Consider the following 22,349-nt stretch of genomic DNA (forward strand, 5'->3'; position numbering starts at 1 on the left):
CAGTTGTAATGATGTAAGTGGATATTGTTTCCCATTTTAAGGTTGTATTTTTTAGTTAACCAAAATTTATGGATACTATAGTGCTATGTGGAAAATGCTAGTTTAATTACTTTATACTTTATACACAAACACACACCTATATATAGCAAACAAGAAAGGAACCATAAACATTTTTAAGCCTAATTTACAGATGAGGAACTACAGCATACAGAAAGCTTAGCTAACTTCAAGTGTCACACAACCAGTGAAGTGGGAAGTGGAGGTTTCAAACATAGTGTAGTTTGGTTTCTATTTCTGTGTTTTTAACCATTGCTCTGTATTGCGCCTCAAGCTTTAAGCTTACTGCTTTCTATAAATAATCCTTATGATACTAAGTTTCTAGTGAGCTTCATTCTTGGGCTTCTCATTCTTGAATTTGGGTGTTGTGATCGTTACCCTCTTTCCATTCAGTGCACACTAAGCCTTCTCACTATATTGTCCAGGCCTCTAATAAGGTATTGTTCCTACTTTCCCCTCACAATGCAGCTTCATAGTTTTCCTGTTATCCTTTTACTTCCCTTAGTCTCTTGTTTTTTGTTGTGCTTATCTTTTGTAGCAGAAAACTATGTTTTTAATTTAATTACTTAAAAAAATATATGTTTGTAAATGGTATAAATTTATTGAACATTGAACACAATGTTAATTTTATATAGACCTCAAGATATAGAGATACCCAGTAAAATGTGAGAGTGTATATATGTTTAAACATTTGGAATTATAACTTAGTAGTTTTCTTTTAATCGAGATGTCTCTTGTTTGTTCAATTGTTGCCTAGGAGCCCATGAAATCCAGAGCACCACAGCTGCATTTGGAATACAGATTCTATAAGCAGTTAGGATCTGGAGGTAGGTTATATGGATTATAAAATCTGTAATAACAGATAATTATCATAATCTTTAGTTTCAAGAATAATATTTCAAATTTGATTATGGAATCGTTTCTTCATTTTTTAAAAATCGGGGCTGAAGATACACTTCAGTGGTTGAGTACCTCCTGCTCTTTCAGAAGACAGGTATTCCTGGAACACATGTCTGGAGGCAGGTGTACACCTGCAATGGCAGCTCCAGATGGTGTGCACCTGTGAAGGATAGGGGGCGACTTGTTGCAGTTGGTTATATGCTTCACCACCTTTGGTGTTAGGAGCTGAATTCAGGTCGTTAGGCTTGGTGGCAAATGTCTTTACTGCTGAACTACCTTCTTGGCCTAGGGAGAGTCATTTTTATAACTCTGCCAAGGATTACTGTTTTACTTAATAGACCTTTGAAAAAAAGACTCTGATGGTCATATGAGTAGAGAATGTTGTAACAAAATTAATTTAGTTGTGCACATAATATCCATTTATATTTACTGCTGTTATGATGGATATAAAATGTTTCCATAAATATATCTACATTCCTGGAACCTAATACATATGGCAGACATGAATTGGCAGGATTATCCTAGATGTTATCTGGGTAAGCCCTAAATGCAAAATGCGAGTGTCCTTCCTAGAAAGGCAGAGAAATTTGACATACACGAAAAGGGTATGCTCATGGGGCATTGATTGGAGTGATGTGAGTGAACCAAGGAATGCCTGTAGCTCTAAGATCCTGAGAGAGGCTCCTGGGTTCTCCCCTGTAGCCTGTAAGCAAGTCCAGCTCTGCCTCCATTCAGCCTTAGGAAACTGATTTGAGACGTGGCCTCTAAGCTGTAATACAATCAGTTTTACCATCAGCTTTGTAGTAACTTCTTAAGAGCAGGTAATACAAGTAAAATACTCATTTTTATATGAAGTTCTTAAATCTTAGTGGGAATAGAGACTTTTGTCATTGGCAAAATATTTATGGTAAAGGTTTCTATTTATGTGCTGCATTGTATTCACAATGAAGGTTTTCAGTGGGCTACTTTATGTGTTTCTTTTCTTCTAATGATTTTACTTGAGCAGTTTTTCTGTAGTAGGGTTATTGTTTCCCATATTTAATAAAATAGAATTTCTTGATGTGTACTTTATAAGTATATCTACATTCTAATTGGTAGCTGTTCATTTCCTATAATGCAGTTTGCATTTTTTCCACTGAGAGCATACATACACTAGTATTCCTTGCAATGTTAGTAAACTTGAAAATTTCTATTAAGGAGTATATTACAGATTTTTATACAGTATCCTTCCCTATTTTTTTCTGAGAACTTTTGCTTTTAAGTCTATTTTGTTAGATGTTTGCTTCTTTGATCATTTGCTTAGAATACTTTTTCCCACACCTTTACCTGGAAATAATGTCTATCCTTGATGTTAAGATGTGTTTCTTGGATGAAGCAGAAGTTAGTTAGACTGTGCATTTTCCTTGGAGATTTTAGAGTTAGTTATTGTAGCATTTATTAGTTCTTCTTATTTTGTTGTGGCTTTTCTACCCCTCTTGATTAACTGTCCTGGCATTACTTATTCTGTGTCATCTTGGGGGTAGTTAACCTTTTCAGACTGCTGTGCCTTCTGTAGAGGTGGGTTAGTGGGCAGAATTGCTTACCTTTGTTTTAATTGTGAAATGTTTTCTTTTTCTGTTGATAGTGATTGATACTTTTGTTTTAGTTGTCTGGGCTGGTGTTTGGTCTTTCAGAACTTAGAGAACATCAGTTCAGGCTCATTTGGCCTTCAAAGTCTGCATTGAAAAGCCAGTTGTCATTTTCAGGAGCCTGCCTGTGACTTCGTCTCTTCTCTTGAGGCTTTAACATGCTGTATTTATCCTGTGCATTTATTGTTTGGATTATTATTGCGGGGAGCTTTGTTTCTGGCCTGGTTTACTTGATATTCTGTATACTTCTACTCGTGATAGGTAGCCCTTTCTTTAGGTTGGGGAATTTTCTTCTATAATTTTATTGAAGATATTTCCTGTGCCTTTAGCCTGGTTTTGTTCCCTCTCCCTTTATACCTAGTATTATAGATTTTGCTTTTTCATAGTGTCCCAGATTTCCTGGCTGTTTTGTCCCTGAGTCTGTCTGTCTCTGTCTCTCTGTCTCTGTCTCTTTCTCTTTTTTTTTAGATTTAGCTTTTTTTTTTATTTTCTTTGACCGAGCTATCCACTTTTTTTTTTTTTCGTCTTCAGCATATGACTCTCTCTCTTCCTGAGTTTTTCATTTCCAATTTTACGTCAGTTTGGGTTTTGTTTAGTGATTCTCTTTCCTTGTCAAATTCTACTGCTATGTCTTGAATTGTTTTCATTATTCCATTCAGTTCTTTGTTTTTTTTATGGTCTTTGTTAAGGCATTTATTCATATCCTATTTAATGTTATTGAGCATATTCTTCCTCTTTCTACTGGCCACTTCCTAGTTGTTTTAAGCTTACCATTACTGTTACTTAAGAAGGCTATTATTTTTATATCTGTATTTCTTATTGGTTATTTTATTTATTTACATTTCATATGTTGTCCCCCTTCCCAGTCTTCCCTCTGCAATCCCCCATCCTATCCTCCTTCCCCTTTGCCTCTATGAGGGTGCTCCTCCACACCCACCCACTCCTACCTCACCACTTAAGCACTACCTTACCACTTAAGCATCCCACTTTGCGGAGGCATCAAGCCTCCACAGGACCAAGGGCCTCTTCTCCCATTGATGCCAGATAAGGCCATCCTTTGCTATATATGCAGCTGAAGCCATGGGTCCTTCCATGTATACTTTTTGGTTGGTTGGTTTAGTCCCTGGGAACCTGGGGGTTGGGGATTCTGGTTAGTTGATAGTGTTGTTCTTCCTATGGGGTTGTAGTCCCCTTCAGCTCCTCAGTCCTTCCCCTAGCTCTAACACTGTGGTCCCTGGGCTCAGTCTGATCGTTGGCTGTGGTATCTGCATCCGTATTAGGTACTGGCAGAGCCTCTCACAGGACAGTTATACCAGGTTCCTGTCATCAAGTGCTTCTTGGCATCAGCAGTAGTGTCTAGATTAGGTGTCTGTAGATAGGATGGATCCCTAGGTGGTGGTCTCTAGATGGCATTTCCTCTGTTCTATTTTTGTCCCTGTGTTTCCTTTAAACAGGAACAATTCTGGGTTAAAAATTTTGAGATGGGTGGGTGGTCCCATCCCTCAACTGGGGGCCACGTCTATCTACTGGAGGTAGTCTCTACATTGTTGGGTATTTCTACTAATGTCATTCCTGTTTGGTCCTGGGAACCTCTTGCTTCCCTAGTATCTGGGACTTTCTTGTGACTTCCCTGAGTTCCCTACCCCCTATTGCTACATATTCATTTTTCTGACCCTCTGGACTTCTCTTTTGTATCTTCCCATACCTGACCTGTAAACCCCACCCCCTTTTAATCCTACAGCTGACAGAGGGCTAATATTCAAAATATACAAAGAACTCAAAATGTTAAACTCCAGAGGGACAAATAACCCTATTAAAAAATGGGGTACAGAGCTAAACAGAGACTTCTCAACTGAGGAATCTCAAATGGCTGAGAAGTACCTAAAGAAGTGTTCAAAAATCCTCAGTCATCAGGGAAATGCAAATCAAAACAACCCTGAGATTCCACCTCACACCCGTCAGAATGGCTAAGATCAAAATCTCAGGTGACAGAAGATGCTGACCTGATGTGGATGAAAAGGAACCGTCCTCCATTGTTGGTGGGATTGCAGACTGGCACAACCATTCTGGAAATCAGCCTGTAGTTCCTCAGAAAATTGGAAATAGTTTCTACCTGAGGACCCAGCTATACCACTTCTGGGCGTATACCCAAAAGATGCTCCAACATATAACAAGGACACATGCTCCACTATGTTCATAGCAGCCTTATTTATAATAGCCAGAAGCTGGAAAGAACCCATATGTCCCACAACAAAGGATGGATACAGAAAATGTTGTGTTTCTACACAACGGAGTACTACTTAGCTATTAAAAACAATGACTTCATGAAATTTACATCTGTGGTCATGGAATGCTCTCTTTTGCATTGAATGCCTAGTGGCACTCCAGTTTAATGTACCTGCTTTGCAGTGAATTTCTTGCCATAGTTGGCTCTTCTCTAAAAAGAGGCCTTTATATTCTATCATGTTACTAATCCATAACTTTCAATATTTTCAATATTCATATTGGAAACATTGTTTCCATTTGGTTATTGATACTTGTATTCACACCATCTTTTACATTATTTAGCTCTGTTTTGAAATGAATGGGAGGATTCTATAATATTTGGGATTTTAATTATACTTTTTGAGAGGAATTTTGGTTGTATAAGTCCTGTAAACATCATTGATATCCAAAATTCACCTTTTATAGTTTCCTGATCATGTTTTTTTCACAATCATGTTTTAACAAACAAGATTCAGGTATGCTAACCATGCCTATAATTCTGCCACTCAGAAGTTTGAGGCAGGAGAACCATGAGTTTGATCTCATCCTGGACAACATACGAGACCTGCTCCCAAAATAATAGGCAGAAGAAGTTTAAGAAGCCTCCTGTCTCCCTTCTCACTCTTACACATTGTGTTGCTGGGATAAGAGGACGTACATTATAGGCAGCACATCTCAGACATTTCCTGGTGAGGGTCTTTTATGCCTTTAAGATTTTTTTTAGGATCTCAGAAACCTTTTGTTGTGGATTGGAGCAACAAGAAATTCAAGTAAATATTAAATATTAAAAAGTTCCCAAGTTGTCCTTTGCATTAATACTCAAAACATTTTAAAAAATCAAATTGAACTTTCCTTTTCAATATAAATGAATGAGAATGTTATTCTTGCTTTAAGTGTTTTGGAAATATTTTAAATATCCAGTTTAATAGAAAACAGCCAGCTTCTCATATCTTCCCTTCGTTGTAACAGAATGTGTCCAGGAAAATTTACTATTAACTTGTTAGAACATCAGAGTGAAAAAGGTAAATAACACCCTCATGGCTTTATTAAGTAATTTTAATAGTGATTATTCCTTGAAATGGTCTCACAGACTGGTGTTGTTTACAGGCTACTGTTCTTTTCAGACCTCAAATTGGAACAGCTTTGAGTTAATTGGACTTTTAAATGATGAATACCCTTTTGATAGTATATTAGTTATTTTTCTCATTGTAGAGGAAACAGACCAGAAAATGATACAGCCCTAAAACCTGACCCCACTATGCTACATCCCATCTGTGAATCCCAAAGCTTCTGCTGCTTTAGGAAGGACCTTCCTAAAGCTGAACCACTGACTAGGGGGCAAGAGTTCAAATACACGAGCTCAGTGTGTATATGGAAGAGGGCATTTTACATTCAAACCAGGCACTGTACCAAAGTATGAAAATGGTAGTTCCTTAAAGTTAAGTTGCAATGTAAAGTTAGAAGCTTTCACCCTGAGTATGCTCAAACTCCATGTGTGATTTTGCATCTTTTGATATCTTGGAAGATACTGTTTTATTGATATGCATATATTTCAGATATTGACATATTTCACTGTCCAACTTGCATCACAATAGTATCACCAAAATTTCATCAGAAAAGTTTTTAAGCATTATAAAATTGTTAGTCATCTTACTAGCTACAAATTTTACAAAATTGTAATTACTTCTTGCTTAAATATTTATTGTTTTTGGGTGGGGGAGCCCTTGATAACTCTTTTGTCCTTTTGTCTTGAGTCTCTCTGCATTCTCAAGAATGCTTTATTTGTTATACTTGTCAAAGGACAGGGCTTCAGCAGTTTACAGAGTTTACTTGGCTTTATTTTTTCCTTTTTGTTTGTTTTTTTGACATAGGTCCTATAGTTCATGTCAGCCTCAAAATTCACTGTGTGTTGGAGGATGATCTTGAACTCCAGATCCTCCTGCTTATTCTTCCTCAGTGCTGGAGTTATAGGTGGCATGTAAGTCACCATCCCAGCTTAGAATAGACCTTGTTTTAGCCCACTTGAGATCAAAACCAGGCCCTTAGGAATACTAAACACAATTCATCCATGCCCAGTTTTCCTCCCCAGGTATGGTGGCACATGCCTTTAATTCCAGCACTCAGGAGGCATCTCTGAGTTGGAAGTCAACCAAGGCCAGACAATGAGAATGTGAAAACCAAACCAAAACAAAAGATTGCATTAGTGTCTTACTGTAAACAGCCTAGATAAGGCTGTGGTTTTCCTGTCCCAGCTTCATAGAGCGCCAGTATTACAGATCTGTAACACTTATTTCCATAAGATAGAATTAAGTATTTTGGTGAACTAAGCACAAGAGAATGGTTTTATACACAGAGAAAGGCAAAATCAAACAGACAAACAGACATACAAACACACCCCTTCCTGTGCAGGCCTCCACCCCCTGGAAACAAGGAACATGAAACAGATGGGCATTTCAGAGTTACTTCCCTCATTAGGTAGTAGAGGGGAGACAAACAGTAGATAAATGGCTGATGATAATGTCAAATTATATTACATCATTTTGAGTAAGGATTAAGCAGAAGGAACTTAACATCAAGCTGATTGAAACTAGCCAGCTAGAAAACCTTTTCTGGTTTCTTGACAGGTCAGATAAACAAGTCTGATTATTTGGTAACTTGGAACTTTAGCGTGGGGGAATGCATTTGTATTCTTTGTTCCAAGAGTTCAAAGTGGACCTCAGCCTTCACCATTAAGTGTGGTGCTAGCTTGCAGTTGATCGTGTATTGGACTTGCTGTGCTGTATTGGACTTCCCGCTCATGCTTCAACTCCTACTGGGAATCGTGTTGGATGCTTTCTTTGTATCATAAAATGGCTTTCCCCCATTCTGTTATTGTTCTGAATTACATTTGGTGGGTTTTGTAATGTTAACCCCCAACTTTGCATTTCTGGCCAAACTCTTCAGTTATGGTATCTTACTTGCTTTTTTTTTTTTTTTTTTTAAATTAACGAGTATTTCTTATTTACATTTCGAGTGTTATTCCCTTTCCCGGTTTCTGGGCCAACATCCCCCTAACCCCTCCCCCTCCCATTCTTTATGGGTGTTCCCCTCCCCACCCTCCCCCCATTACCGCCCTCCCCCCAACAATCACGTTCACTGGGGGTTCAGTCTTAGCAGGACCAAGGGCTTCCCCTTCCACTGGTGCTCTTACTAGGCTATTCATTGCTACCTATGGGGTCAGAGTCCAGGGTCAGTCCATGTATAGTCTTTAGGTAGTGGCTTAGTCCCTGGAAGCTCTGGTTGCTTGGCATTGTTGTTCATATGGGGTCTCGAGCCCCTTCAAGCTCTTCCAGTTCTTTCTCTGATTCCTTCAACGGGGGTCCTGTTCTCAGTTCAGTGGTTTGCTGCTGGCATTCGCCTCTGTATTTGCTGTATTCTGGCTATGTGTCTCAGGATCTTACTTGCTTTTTATATGCCACTTAATACATAGGTATTTATTGGAGATTTGTTATTTTATGTAACTTTGTAATGAATTGTTGTGTGCTAAAACATGAAACATTATTTCACAGTTTAGCTCAGAACTCAGCTGCTGTTGAGAGTAGCAGTGCTAAACTCAGAATGTAAGTCTGTTGAAGCGTAGCATCCTTTTCTCCTCACTGGTCCCCCACCGCTGCCCCCTTTTGCAACTTCAGTTTCTGTTGAGTATAGGATTGAGGCCTTCACTTCTTAGAGGCTTTCCACCTAGCATGTGGATCTCTTCATATCCTGGAGCTTGTTTCTTGAAGGCTACCTGACAAACTCTCGCTCCCTTTGACTTCTTGAGCTACTTTTTAAATATGATGAGATAAGATTAGACCCATCTAGACACACAGTCTACCTTTTGACTGACTTAATATCTGCTGATAGGGACTGTACATACATTGTATGTGTGCATGCGCGTGCGTTTATGTGTTATATCTCCCCACACACATTCCTTTAACTATAAGGGTGAATGAAATCTTATGAATTTTTCACACCTAAGAGAAGGTATTTGTGTTGATCTTAGCAGCATGCCAAGCATGGAGTTCTAAAGACGACAGTGACCACCTTGTTCAGTAAAAGTAGGATCTTTTCTATTATTGTCTAAGCTTTTCTGTAGTCTATAGAAATGGGCTAAAGTTCAGCAGATGAGGTCGTAGAGATAGTAAAGGACTCTGTATATGATGCTCAGTGACACAGCTTCAGCCATGTAGCTGTCAGGGTGTGGATCAATCATAAATGTCTAGTGTATTCCTGGAAAAATAAATTTACTGTTTTTCTTTTTTCCTAGATGGTATACCTCAAGTTTACTATTTTGGCCCTTGTGGTAAATACAACGCTATGGTGCTGGAACTGCTGGGACCTAGTTTGGAAGATTTGTTTGACCTCTGTGATAGAACATTTTCTCTTAAAACCGTTCTCATGATAGCTATACAGCTGGTAAGTGGGGAGGGCGTGGAAGTTGCTTGGACAACTGCTTAGTTCTTTGCTTAAAGGTTCCCTCCTTCAGTCTCTAACTTCCTCCTTCCCTCTCTTGTTCCAGTCGTCATGAGTGTGTCTGTTTGTCTGTCTGGTCCCTTCCATCTCCCCTCCACTAACACCCCCCCTCTCCAGAGTCTCCTATAACCAGGGTTGGTCTCTAACTCCCTATGTCGTTAGCCTGGTCTTCTTATCCTCTTGCCTCATCTGGCATTACAGATGTCATTACCTGTAACATCTGTTAAAGTTTTCATACATTTAAGTTAAAGTTCCATTAAAGATTTTTTGACTTTTCCACGTGGACCTATGTGATAGAAATTACTCTTGCTTTTTACAGTGTCTTTCTAGTTTGCATGGAATGTAAAATTAATATTTTAATTGCTTTAAGGACAGAATGCTCATTTCAAGGTTAAGGTTTTTCTTTTCTTGTATAAGATGAAAACTTTGAAATCTCAGAGTTCTTACTCTTCTTGGAAGTCGACATTAATGACCCAATAAAAGAAGAAACTAATGAATGAGAGATGTATACTTCAGAATTGATTTCGGGGAACCTATGAGAAAACAGTTGAGATAATTTTAGACAGTTGGACATAAATGCTACTATAAGTATATTGCAAAAGTTTAAAGTTGTTTTTATTCACTATTAACTCTACTTCTACAGATTTATATTGGAAATAGAGTGCTTATAATTTTATGTATAGCAATAGATAAATTGTAAAATAATGAGAAATACCCTATGGGGTAGAGCTAACAGGGTGAATGGGATAAGTTATGAATAGTTATAAAGTAACATAGAACTATTAAAAACTACCTTACAATTTTTTTGTGACCTTGAAAATGCTAATAAGATATTGTTAATTAAGCTTATGGAAATGTGAGCCACAGTTTGTTAATAAACAGATTAGAATGGCCAACGTGCTATATGCTGACATGACATTGGTAACCAAGATTGTCACAAATGGAATAGTTACCTTACATCTAATGTTCTCTTTAGCTATTTTGTATGGTAAACATTTGAGAATCTGAAAAATGGTTGGTATAATTGTACTTTATTATAATTGAAATTCAAAAATTTCCATTTTTCAAGAATTTAAAGTGTTTAATACTTGGGGAGTTCCATTTTGAAAAAAGTACTAAATGATATTAATTTTTTATGCTAATTTTTAAAGGTAAAAGTACATTCTTGAGCTTTTTTTTTTTTTAATTATAAAAAATACCTGATTGTTGAACTGAGGAAGAATAATCTTAACTTTGAGTGTGTTTTTAGTTTTGAGTTTTAGGCCTTAAAGATTTTCACCTTTGTAATCTAGCATCCTCTGAAAATGGTGATTGAGTTTGACTTACTGATAGGAAATGCATTCCTAAAATTCAAACACTTTTATTTATCTGCGACTGTAACAGCAAAGACTAAAGTCATATATGGATGTATGTTCGTTGAGGAAAAATACTGGCCACCATGTTAACTTTAAAGGCTTGAAACAATTTCTAATTGTTTTCTTCATTATGTTATTTTTATTGTGAGAGTTCTGTCTTGGTTTTATCATAATTTTGTTTGTTAGTGAAAATCTAAAGTAAAAATTATTTTTTCTTTTCCCACTAAGATTTCTCGCATGGAGTATGTCCACTCAAAGAACTTGATATACAGAGATGTGAAGCCTGAGAATTTCTTAATAGGACGGCCAGGAAACAAAGCCCAGCAAGTCATTCACATCATAGATTTTGGTTTGGCAAAGGAATATATTGATCCAGAGACAAAGAAACATATACCATACAGAGAACACAAAAGCCTTACTGGAACAGCCAGATACATGAGCATAAACACACATCTAGGAAAAGGTATGTGAGCATGCCCTAAGTGTGGGAGCTTGGGCCTGGATCTGTGGCAGCATGTGATCAGTGTTTACAAATTAAAACAGCATGTATTGTAATTCTCATTCACCATATACCTCCAGTGTCCTTCCACTCATAGTTTGATAATACTGTGAGAATAAGGTCCTATACAGAGGAAATGTTTCCTATGATAACTTGGAGTGTCCAACCTTTGATACAACTGGGGGATCCATTTAAGTATTTCTACTAAATAATACTAGGCAATGCCCAATTTTAACTGAATTCAGTGCATGTGAATATTTTTATTGAGATTGTAAAGGCAGGCAGAGCTGGCTTCTAGAGTATTTTTCCCTAACAGTATGACTTTGGACAAGTTATTAACTTTAAAAATATATATTTTATGTATAGAAAGAGTAAAATATCAACTATAGAGTATTTTTAATGTCTTTTTGATTCAGGATCTAATTGGGACAATGTTTTATTACATAGGTTTAGTCTCTTTAAAATCAGGAATATTTCTCCTTTAGGTCTTAATCTTAATAATTTCTAGGCACAAAGGTAATTTTTAAAAATATTCTCATCTTGGGTCATTATTTTTTATGATTAGATAGTGGTATGCATATTAAATGCACACCTGTGAAAAAGCAAAGAAATCTTATGTTCTTGTGTTAGGTCAGGAGTCAGTTCCTGTAATTGGTTCCAGTTGGATCTATTTACTTAATTAGATGATGTCTGTTGAGTGTCTCCAGGAAAGTAATGTTCTCTTGGTAACTAAAAAGTGTGTTATAGCTAGATCTTTGAAATGATGCAAACATGTTATTCTTTTAACTTTTTTTTTTTTTTTTTTTTTTTTTGTGACATGGTACGGTTTCTTAGCTTACACTGTCCTTGAGCTTGAAGTCTTTGTTTGGCTTCTCACATTCTAGGATTTCGGGCATGTGCCTCCAGGAAAGGATCTTTAATCAATTTTTACCTAGTAGATTTATCATGTACTGATTTTTCTCTGTCCCTTGTTCCTTACACCTGATAAGCTGAGATCACAAACTTTACTTTTTACCCAATTATTGACTTGTATTTGTGCAGACTATGACTCTTAGTTTCTGAATTATTTAATAAATACATTGCTACCATTGTTTATGTTGATGCCCAGAAGGTCTCACATTATATGTATACATATACCCAGAGAAAATTAGCCTACACAGCATACAAATTGTACACACATTCTGTTACATTCTTAGTAAAGGTTCAAGATTATTACATTACTACATTAATACATACTATTACATTTCTGGTAAAGGTTCAAGATCATTCTGGTACTTTTGAGTTTTGGATCTGTTTTACTACAGAGTAGTACACCTCTATTATATTTGTTTACCTTTTTATTTTCTTTTGCTAACATTGAGAAGTCTGTTCATCACTGCTTATTTATTCAGTGCTTGAAAGCCAGGCTGCTCAGAAAATAGCTTCAGAGTTGCTAATTGACACTGTTGTGAAGCAGGCTTACTACACACAGTATTTAATTTTCAGAGTTCTTTAAAAAACTGAAACAAAAAATATGTTGGATAAGGCAAAAATATTTAGGTATATAATGTATCAACAAATATTCACAGTATATAACCTGCAGCTCTATTTTGTGTTTATCCTAGAAGCCTTGTAGAATTAGGTTTTTTTTTTTTTTTTTTTTTTGTATCAGGTGAGTTCATGGTTGAGGTTTTATTCATGGTATATTTGTTCACACTGAGTTGTGCTTGTCTTTCTCTTTAAGATCATTTTTACATTGTATTTGCAGTAAGTTTTTCTGAAACCATTCTATGTGCTTATATCAGCGGAAGTGCAGTCTTGGTTTTCTGCTTTTAGATTCTGTTACTGTTGGCTTAATCAGAAGGACTAGCCAGGAATGTACAATAGTCTAATGTCGGTCATTAAAGTACACAATAAGGTGTGGGCAGGACTGCAAAAGCTGTCTAATCCAACTTCAGCTTTCCTCAGACTTAGTCCAGATTGGCTGCTGGCTCTGCTTTGCTGCCCAGTTCTTAAGGCAGTAGCTTTTGGCATTGCTGCTGACACCCTGCAGGATGGTGCTCGTGGCGCACATCTGAAATGTGTGAAGAAATGTGAGATGCCTTTAAGGATAGTTTCAGGCATAAAATGATAAAGGACAACCTTGATTCAGATAACATTTTTGGTAAATCCTTTCAATAGCAAACTCTCCCGACAAATTTAAAACACAATTGGGTAGCCTCTTAAAATCAGTCACACCCATATTTGCATGTGCATTGTCTGTGAGAAATTTTCCTTTCATGGGAGTTGTTACTATTTCAAAATAACTAACAACGCCCCACAACTATTTTATTGTAAGACATGAGGTCATAACTTCCCTATAGGCTAATGCTTTGTGTGAACAATGGTATACGTAGCAGCTTTCTATTTGTAGAACAGGCAAAGTGAGTGATTAATCATTGTTGGGAAAGGCCTTTAGAGGGTGGGGAAGAGGCATTTAACTGTTGTAGGAATGTACAAACAACAGAAGCTATAAAGGTGTATTTTTCAGAGATCTACTTACTCAGTCTAATGTAGATGGGTGATATTGATAGAGGAGGTGTTTGTTTGCCAGATCACATGGATTCCTAATGTGAACCAATACAAGTGAGTTCAGTGGTGTTTGAGTGTGTTCTGTACATTCTGTGAGTTGGTAAGGTTTGTGACATGGGTATTTCACATTTGTTGAATTTGAAATATAGGATTTGGTGAAGAAAAAGGAACCAAGAAAGAAAGGAAAAGGAGAAAGAGAGAAAGTGATGAGCAAAAACGCGACTTTTACTTTATATGTATCTGACTGAAGCCTGCACAGCTTTACCTGGTTTTTCACAGTCCCCTTCCTTTCTTACCCTTTCTGTCCTTCCCATCCTTTTTCCTTTCCTTTCCTTTCCTTTCCTTTCCTTTCCTTTCCTTTCCTTTCCTTTCCTTTCCTTTCCTTTCCTTTCCTTTCCTTCCCCCCCTTCCCTTTCCCTTGTTTTTCAAACGCTAGAGGGTCAAACTCAGGGCCTTGAATCTACTAGGCAAGCATTGAACTAGTTAGCTACATACCCAGACCTTAGAGATTACTTTTGAGGCATCAGATTTAGTGAGGATTTAGCCAGAAAGAGATGTTTTCAATATATTATAGATGAATAGTGTAAAAATCACATTGCATAGTCTTTCATTTTTAGTCTCATAATATCTGCTGATCTTAATGAGGCATAAGGTCATTTATGCTCAGACAAATGCAGTGAATAAGGTTTGCTTTTATCTTTGCTTACATCACTGTCCAAAGTGACATATTCAGAAAGCTGTGTGACAGATGGGGATTTCCATTGTCCACTTCATGAAACCACTGCTTGCTGCTGCTGCTGCTTCATTGTCTTTTAATGATGAGTTGTTTTGTGTCAGCTCTAATTAGATGTCTACATTTGAGTAGTTTTGAAAAAAACTGTTGTCAGTGGCTTTGAGGCTCAGGTTTTAATTCTTGGATCACTTTCCTGCCTTTAAAAAATCTTATTGAAGTAGTCTCTCTCTCTCTCTCTCTCTCTCTCTCTCTCTCTCTCTCTCACACACACACACACACACACACAGACACACACACACACACACGTATAATGTATGTACAGTCCCTATTACACACACAAATAAGCTTAGAGCGAATACAGTCTATTTTTTGTTTTTGGATGTTTTTATTTTTCTATCAATTTTGCCTCACTTTTGCCATCTCATATTTCCTTGCTGTAACTGCTGTCTTTCCCCTTATTTTGATTTTTTTTTTTACTATTAACTTAGAAGCCAGACTTACTGAATTATATCTAAATTGAGAGAAATCTCAAGAAAGAATTTGAATTAAGTGACTGTGCACTGGATTTTTTTGTCAGAAAGAAATCTCCATGTTCTAGATTTTCTTGATAGTATTGGGTTGTGTCCAGATGAGGGCTGAGGGAGCTGTTACTGTCCATTGTGCTCATAATTGTTTCTTTTATATTGAGGTGGGTCTTTCTGTCTACCAGTGTGGAGCTCACCTTCCTGCCCAGGGTGACTTGGAACTCAGTTGTATTTATCATGCTGGACTTGAATTAAGCATTCTCCTGCCTTAGCCTTCTGGATGCTGGGGTTACAGGCATGTAACCTTATGTCCTACCCTTGCATCATCATTGGGAAAGTACCAAATCTCATTTTTATTACATAACTTGAAAAAGTACGAGCTCAGTGAATGTTGTGGCAAATGTACTTCTGGGTATTGTGGGGTTGAGAAAACTGCTAAAACATTTTGTAAGGAAATATTAAATAAAGCCATGTAAAGCAAATTTACTTTTATTTTTTAATTATGTGTATGCATGAGTGTTTGTATAGGAGTACTTACATACAAAGAAGTTGTTTGTGTGGCCAGAAGAGGGTCCCAGAGCCAAAATTACCTGTGGCTGTAAGTGGCCCAATGTGGTGCTAGGAGTTGAACTCAAGTTCTTAGTAGAACAGAAAACTCTTTTAACCATTGATCCATCTCTCCAGCCCTAGATATAACCTTTACAGATAGTAGAAGTTTTTTTGTTTTTTGTTTTATTTACAAAGAGTAATTTATATTCTCTTGGAGTTTTTATTCTGAGTTCTCTTACCAGTCTGCACTTTAGCCTTTCTTGTTTTTTTTTTTTAGTAGAAAAAATGCAGTAATAAGTTTATTTTTGATTTTATATATATATATATATATATATATATATATATATATATATGAGGTCTTTGGCATATTCTGTGTTGAAAGATAGATTTGAGTTCATGAAAAAAGTCTTTCTAGTCACAATTAAATTTTAATTGATATGGACAATTAGAGATAATTGAATAGTACTGTCATATCAAATGGAGAACAGTAATATTGGATCATTAATAGAAAAGCATTGCAGAAGGTTTGTAGCAATATTTATTTCATTGTTAGGTTTTTCCAAGTGAACAGATGAAGGAGGGTGTGTTGAGTCCTGTCCTGTTAACTTCTGGTAGTTATTTAACTTTTCCGGCCTACACTCCAGATAGGAGGTAATAATTTCTACTTTCAGTGAAGTTACAACTTTGAAACGTCTGATTTATGGCACATGGATATATATAAGATTCTGAAAATGGGTTATGCATATATAATACATAACATTTCTAATGGGTAAAAGTTTAATTATATAGATTAAATTTCTTTGAATTCATTTAAAAGAAATTTTAACTGTACTTAAATCAAATCTCTAATTCTAATCCTTTAAAAATTACATAATAATGACTTTGAGGGAAATACCCATTTTTAAACAGGCCTATTCAGTTAAACGCTTTAGAAAAATGTGAACAGGATTTCATAAGCACCCGATAACCTGTCAGGGATCTTTTTCATGTAATAGAACTCTTACAGACTTGAAGCGTGTGCCATAGTTACTCATTTCAAAGAGAAAGCTTTCTTGTGACTTGTATTACTTCCCACTTGCTGACATTTATTTCCAGGTGTCAGTTGGTACAGGAACACAAAGAAAGCAATTATGAAGGTAAAAGGGCTTTTGGATTGAGTTTTAGTAGTGGGCTTACTTTACTAGCTTGTATTTATGGCTTGAATTTATAATGCTTTGTAGATTATGAATCTAATACCGTCCTTTGATGGAGTGATGTGAGATCGCTTTATGACCGTTTCTGTTGACACTGGCAACTACAGTACTCAGGTGGATTTAACAAAGAATCCTACTGTGAGGCTAATGTATATTATATAATACACGTGTGTGTGTTTTTTGTGTGTGTGTGTGTGTGTGTGTGTGTGTGTGTGACCTATTTATTTTGCATATGTATGTGGGGGGGCTGGTGGGGTGCTCATGTTACTGCCTGCATTTGGAGGTCAGAGGACAACTCGAGGGAGTCAGTGCTTTCAAGTCTTTGTAATTATATGCTATCCTACTTACATGTGCAGGCACATTGCTCTCTCTCTCTCTCTCTCTCACACACACACACACACACACACACACACACACTCACACACACACTCTCATATACTCTCTTATATATTTGTAAATTTGTCTTTATATATTTTCTAGGTTTTTGATACTGCTGTAAAGATGTTGGTTTTAAATTTAATTTCTCATTGCTCTTTGCTAGTATGTAAATGTTTTGGTTTTACACTTAGTATTTTATGCATATTTGTGCATTGAGGGTTGCACATGCCACGCTGCTTGTTTGGAGGTCAAAGAATATCTTTGTGAGTTCAGTCTCTCATCCTTTCATGTGGGTACTGGAGTCAATCTGGACTGCTTCATTGTGCTGTCTTGCACCATGACTACATTTCAATAATTAAATGACATTTTCTTGCTTTGTTAAATGGCAAGAAATTTTCATATGACAATGAATAGAAAGAATGAAAGAAATAGATTTTAAATTTATGTTAGGCCAAGTGTATGTGCACACATGCGTGTGTGATATGTATATGAGTGTCCAAGTATTCAGTACATGTGGAAGCCAGAGCACAGCATGGGGGCTTTCTTTATTGCCTCAAAGAAGTCTCTCATGGAATTGGCCACTTGCCTTTTTACTCTTTAGCTAGCAAGGTCTTAGGAACTGCTTGTTTCTGCCTCCAAGTCCTGGGGTTACAGGCAGTGGCCTCCATTTCTGGCTTCTTATATTCGTTCATTTGGGAATACAAACTCTGCCTCTTGTTTACAGAGCAAGTACTCTCACCCACTGAGTTACTCCCCAGTCCCCATAGGTTCACCTTTGAAAGTTAAATCAACCTTATATTCTAAGAGTAATGATTACTTTGTCAAGGAACATTATCTTCTTAAGGATTTCATGCTTGTTTATGAGGGATACCTTATGAGTTTTTGTTACTTGTAGTGATTTTATGCAGTGACATCCTGACAAACAGGGTAAGAGTTGAGAACTCTTATTTCTAAGTTTTGTTGATCTGATACGTCTTGCCTTTAGTACAGTTTACCAGCCATGCCTCATAATTAGGTAAGGTTTTACGATTATTAAAATGTTTTTATTAATTTAAAGAACATTTGTGTGAAGATTGTGTGTGTGTGTGTGTGTGTGTGTGTGTGTGTGTGTGTGTGTGTGTTGTTTGTGTGTGGGCATGTCTGTATGTATAGACAAGGGCACAGATTATGTGAGAGACTTTTTCTGGGGAGATTAAACACTTAGACATGTCTGCTCATCCCAGAAAGCAAGCCTACAGATCCAAGGTAACAGTTACCCTGGAATCCATTTTGGTGAACTAAAGTTTTTATTGGTGCTACTAACAGGAGTATGGGTGAGAGATTACTTTCAGAATCAGGATGATTCGGAAGCAGCTTCGTCATCAACAAGCCCACTGCAGCACAGAGGATGACTCATGGAAGTGCTTCCCTGGAGCTTTCTGCATCTGGGGATAGCTTCCAGGCCACTCAGCAGGTCTGAGAAACCTCGATGACTTAGCTAATTTAGCTGGGTAGGGTCTTCTCCCGCAGTCTTACTGCTTTATCACTCTGGTGGGGCTCTTTGACGACTCTTGCAAATGTCAGCTTTCCTAGACATACAAAGTTTGCTTAACTCCCAAGTGTCATGAAGTCCCTTCTTATCTCATGGAAGGTTTCAGTTCAGAGGAAACTGCTACATAACAACACATGGTGGTCCCACATGTATGTGAAGGTCAGAGTATAGGCGAACTCAGGTGTAGATCTTTGACTTCATGTTTGAGACAGGGTTTCTAGTTGTTCATTGCTGCATAGGTCAACCGCGGTGATCTGCAGACTTGGAGGCTTCTTCTCTGTTTGTTCTGTCTCATCAAAGTATGTTCCAACATCCAGCGTATGGGGGTCCCGGGGGCTGAACTCTGGTCCTTACACTTGCATGGCAAGATCTTTAGTCACTGAGCCATCTTTTCAGCTCATGGTTTAAAATTTAAACTAAATTTCTTTTACTGGCATAGAGCTCTTTATTTTGTCTTGAGAAAGTCCAGTACTTAGTAAGTCTTACAGAGTATCTGTCTGCTTCATTTCAGTTGCGTTGGCATCATGTTGGTTCTTTTTCTGGTTTTTGAGAAGGAATTTCTCTATATAGCCTTGGCTGTCCTGTAACTGAGATCTTCCTGCTGCTGTTTCCCAGGGATTGTGATTAAAGGTGTGTGTTCCCACCACACAGCTAAGTTCAGAATTTTTTAAATCAGTGTTTTCAAGGTCTGAAAGATCTAGTCTAATGCCCCTTCTGTTGCTCCTGTTACTGTTAATTTGTAGGGTTTTTTTTTTTTAAGTCTAGTAAGAGGATTAATTATTTTATTGAAGCTTTCAAATAATCAACCCTTTTTTGTTAGTTTTTCCTGTTGAATTTCTGTTTTCCAGTCATTAACCTCTTTAAATATCAACCTTCCCCCAATCTCGTCCATGCCCTACTTATTTTGAGTAGTAGTATTGATATGAAGACAGATAAGTGGTCAGAATATAAAGTCCAGAATTTGAATATAGATGGTCAGCTGAGTTTTGAGAATAATGCAGAAACAGTTTTGGGGACAGGGAAAGTCTTGCCAAAAAGTAGTATAGCCAGATGTCACTATTGAAAGAAAGAGAGAAACAAACAAACAAAAACTATTTTTTATTCCATACCAAAGCAAAAATCAACGTGTATAATAGATTTAAATAGAAGAACCCAAACTATAAAATCTATAGTTAGAAAAATAGAAAATCTGTGGTCTCAAGTGTAGTCAGAGATTTTTTTGAATTGCAAATAAGCCAGTATGAATAGTAAGAGAAAAAATTGGTAGCAAATTAGACTTCATGAAAATATAGCACACATGTGTGCAGTTCATGAATGAAGTCCAAGAGCATCAGTCTTCAGTAAGATACTGTCCATCCACTGTAAGCTTCCCTGTCATAAATATTGACCTGGGTAAAATGTAAAAGACGACATTATTAAATTCTGAAATAACCATTAATATTGCTGATGGAGATCTGAAATGGCACACAACCTTTCTGCAGTATACTTCAGAAGTGTCAGGATGCTCATGGTTCCCTCAGTAGGAAGGCCTCAGACTGGAGCCTACCTAGGTGAATTAGGTGGGCTTATTGTGGTTGTTTTCATGAAAAGCAGTGAGCTCTTGATGCAGGGAGCATTATGGGAGAACCATGAAAATAGACTGATGGAAAGAATCCAGATATGAACCTGTACTATATAACCTATACTGTGTGAAAATGAAATCTAATCTATAATGGCAAGCAGTTAGGTGGGGTTCTGAGGCCAGAGGTGGGAGGTAGAAAGGGACATTGATCACAGAGCTTTTGGAGTCTCTTCTTGATTGTGGTGACAGTTATGCAGGTATGCTGTTATGCAGGTATGCTGTCAAGGGTGTGTTTTATTACAGTGAGCAGAGCTTTCCTTCCAGTAATTATCAAACCCGACTGCACTTCAGTATCAGCTGCTAAGCATCTAGAGTGCACATAACCTCTGCTCCACAGTATAAAAGGAGTCAGCTACCAGCAGGAGGCCAGCTTCTTCCAGCTTTTAAAAGTTTCCAAAATGCTTTCAGTTCCCATCTGGAGTTTGTAAATAATGTTTTCTTTCCATTACTTTTCCTTTTTAAGATACCAGAACTTAAGCATCCAGAGTGTGCTCTGTGCTGACCATTACTGGGTTGTGAGGGTAATGAGCCAGCTCTGCTAACATGCAGTCTAGGTGACAGACAGATACTGAGAACAGTGCAAGTAAGCATTGTTTGTAAACTGAAGCAAATGCTATGGGAACACAGGGTAGAAATTCAACTGTTTCCTGACCTTTCATCTTACTGCAGGGCAGTACTTGGAAAGTTTGCTTTTCTAAAAGCCTTGAGCATTACTTGGAATTTGGGAAACATGGCTTGTGTGCTGTACTTTTTATAAGCATTTCTTCTCTGTTAACATCTTTGTATTTTAAAAATCTCAATTTAACGTCAGTGACAACATAGTAAATATTTATGAGGTTTCAGATTCTTTGTTAGTGTCATTTACATGCTATATATTTTGTGTTAATCTGTGTTTAGGAAATTTTGGGCTTACAGAATACTAAGCATTTTAAACTCTACAGTTTCTTGGAACCATTACCATATTCTATTATTACTCTGAAGGTAGAGTTACAAGATACAGAGACTCAGTTTGACCATTAAACCTCTTCTCCATTGGCCTCCATTTCCATGATAGGTATCTAAACAAGTGAAGTTTCAGTAGCACTAAAGATGTTATATGGCATATTTTAAAGATGACAATCTGTAAAAGGAGTTTAAGTATGATTCTGTTGTTTATATGTAGCAAACCCATGTTTTACACTTATGTAGTAAACTTAGAAGCAGTTATTCTCCATTGGTGTAGCGTACTGGTTGGTGGGTGAAATGTCATGTTCCTCTCCTGTTTCAGAACAGAGCAGAAGAGACGATTTAGAAGCTTTAGGACATATGTTCATGTATTTCCTGAGAGGCAGTCTTCCTTGGCAAGGCCTAAAGGTAAGTGGTTTTTTTGCATTTCTTTATTGGAGTTCACAGAGTACTAATATGTATTAAGGCCTTTTACTACAACTAAGTAGTATTTAAAACACCACATTTTTGTCCTCTTCTTTCCTACTGCAGGCAGATACATTAAAAGAGAGATATCAGAAAATTGGAGACACAAAACGAGCCACACCGATAGAAGTGCTGTGTGAAAACTTCCCAGGTAATGGACAGTGATCAAGTTCATAAATTGAAACATGTACTTATGCTCAGAAAAAAAGGTTAATTTTCATAGCTTAAGTTTATAAATACTTTTTGTGTGCTTTGAAAAACATGAATCCTATAAAAATGATTAAAGGGTTGTCAACAGTTACTGTATAGACAGTTTGTATATTTGCTCCAAAAGATGGCATTACATGAAGAAAACTCCATCTTTCAGTTATGTTAAGACCGAGTTAAGTCATGTTTCCTTAACTCATTTTATTAAGTTGAAATGCCATTTAGTTTACTGTTATTAGAGTTTCAGTATCATGTTTAATAGAAGTTATTAAAAATTTTATTTTCAGAGTACTACAAACCCCATTTACTAACTTTAAGGAAGTATTATGTTAAAGAACTGTATACATTTTGAAAATAATTCCCCTTTAAACACATATAGCAACTCACAAACAAAAATTTACTTAAAGTTCCTTAATTCTAAATTAAGAAATGGTAGTGAATTGCTAATTAAAAAT

The 22,349-nt window shown here is 36.9% G+C and overlaps 1 protein-coding gene across 22 annotated transcripts in view; it reads left to right on the forward strand.

The window, feature by feature from the left end:
- Csnk1g3 (casein kinase 1, gamma 3) overlaps positions 1-22,349 on the forward strand; it is an 86,990-nt gene that overhangs the window by 37,436 nt on the left and 27,205 nt on the right. For all 22 annotated transcript variants that reach the window (NM_022855.3, NM_001393750.1, NM_001393749.1 and 19 more), the window contains 5 exons: positions 815-884; positions 9,139-9,287; positions 10,928-11,162; positions 21,545-21,630; positions 21,754-21,838. In NM_022855.3, the coding sequence (NP_074046.1) occupies positions 815-884; positions 9,139-9,287; positions 10,928-11,162; positions 21,545-21,630; positions 21,754-21,838 (625 nt within the window). The remainder of the gene's footprint in view (positions 1-814; positions 885-9,138; positions 9,288-10,927; positions 11,163-21,544; positions 21,631-21,753; positions 21,839-22,349) is intronic.

This window comes from Rattus norvegicus, chromosome 18 (genome assembly GCF_036323735.1).
Source record: "Rattus norvegicus strain BN/NHsdMcwi chromosome 18, GRCr8, whole genome shotgun sequence".
NCBI lineage: Eukaryota > Metazoa > Chordata > Mammalia > Rodentia > Muridae > Rattus > Rattus norvegicus.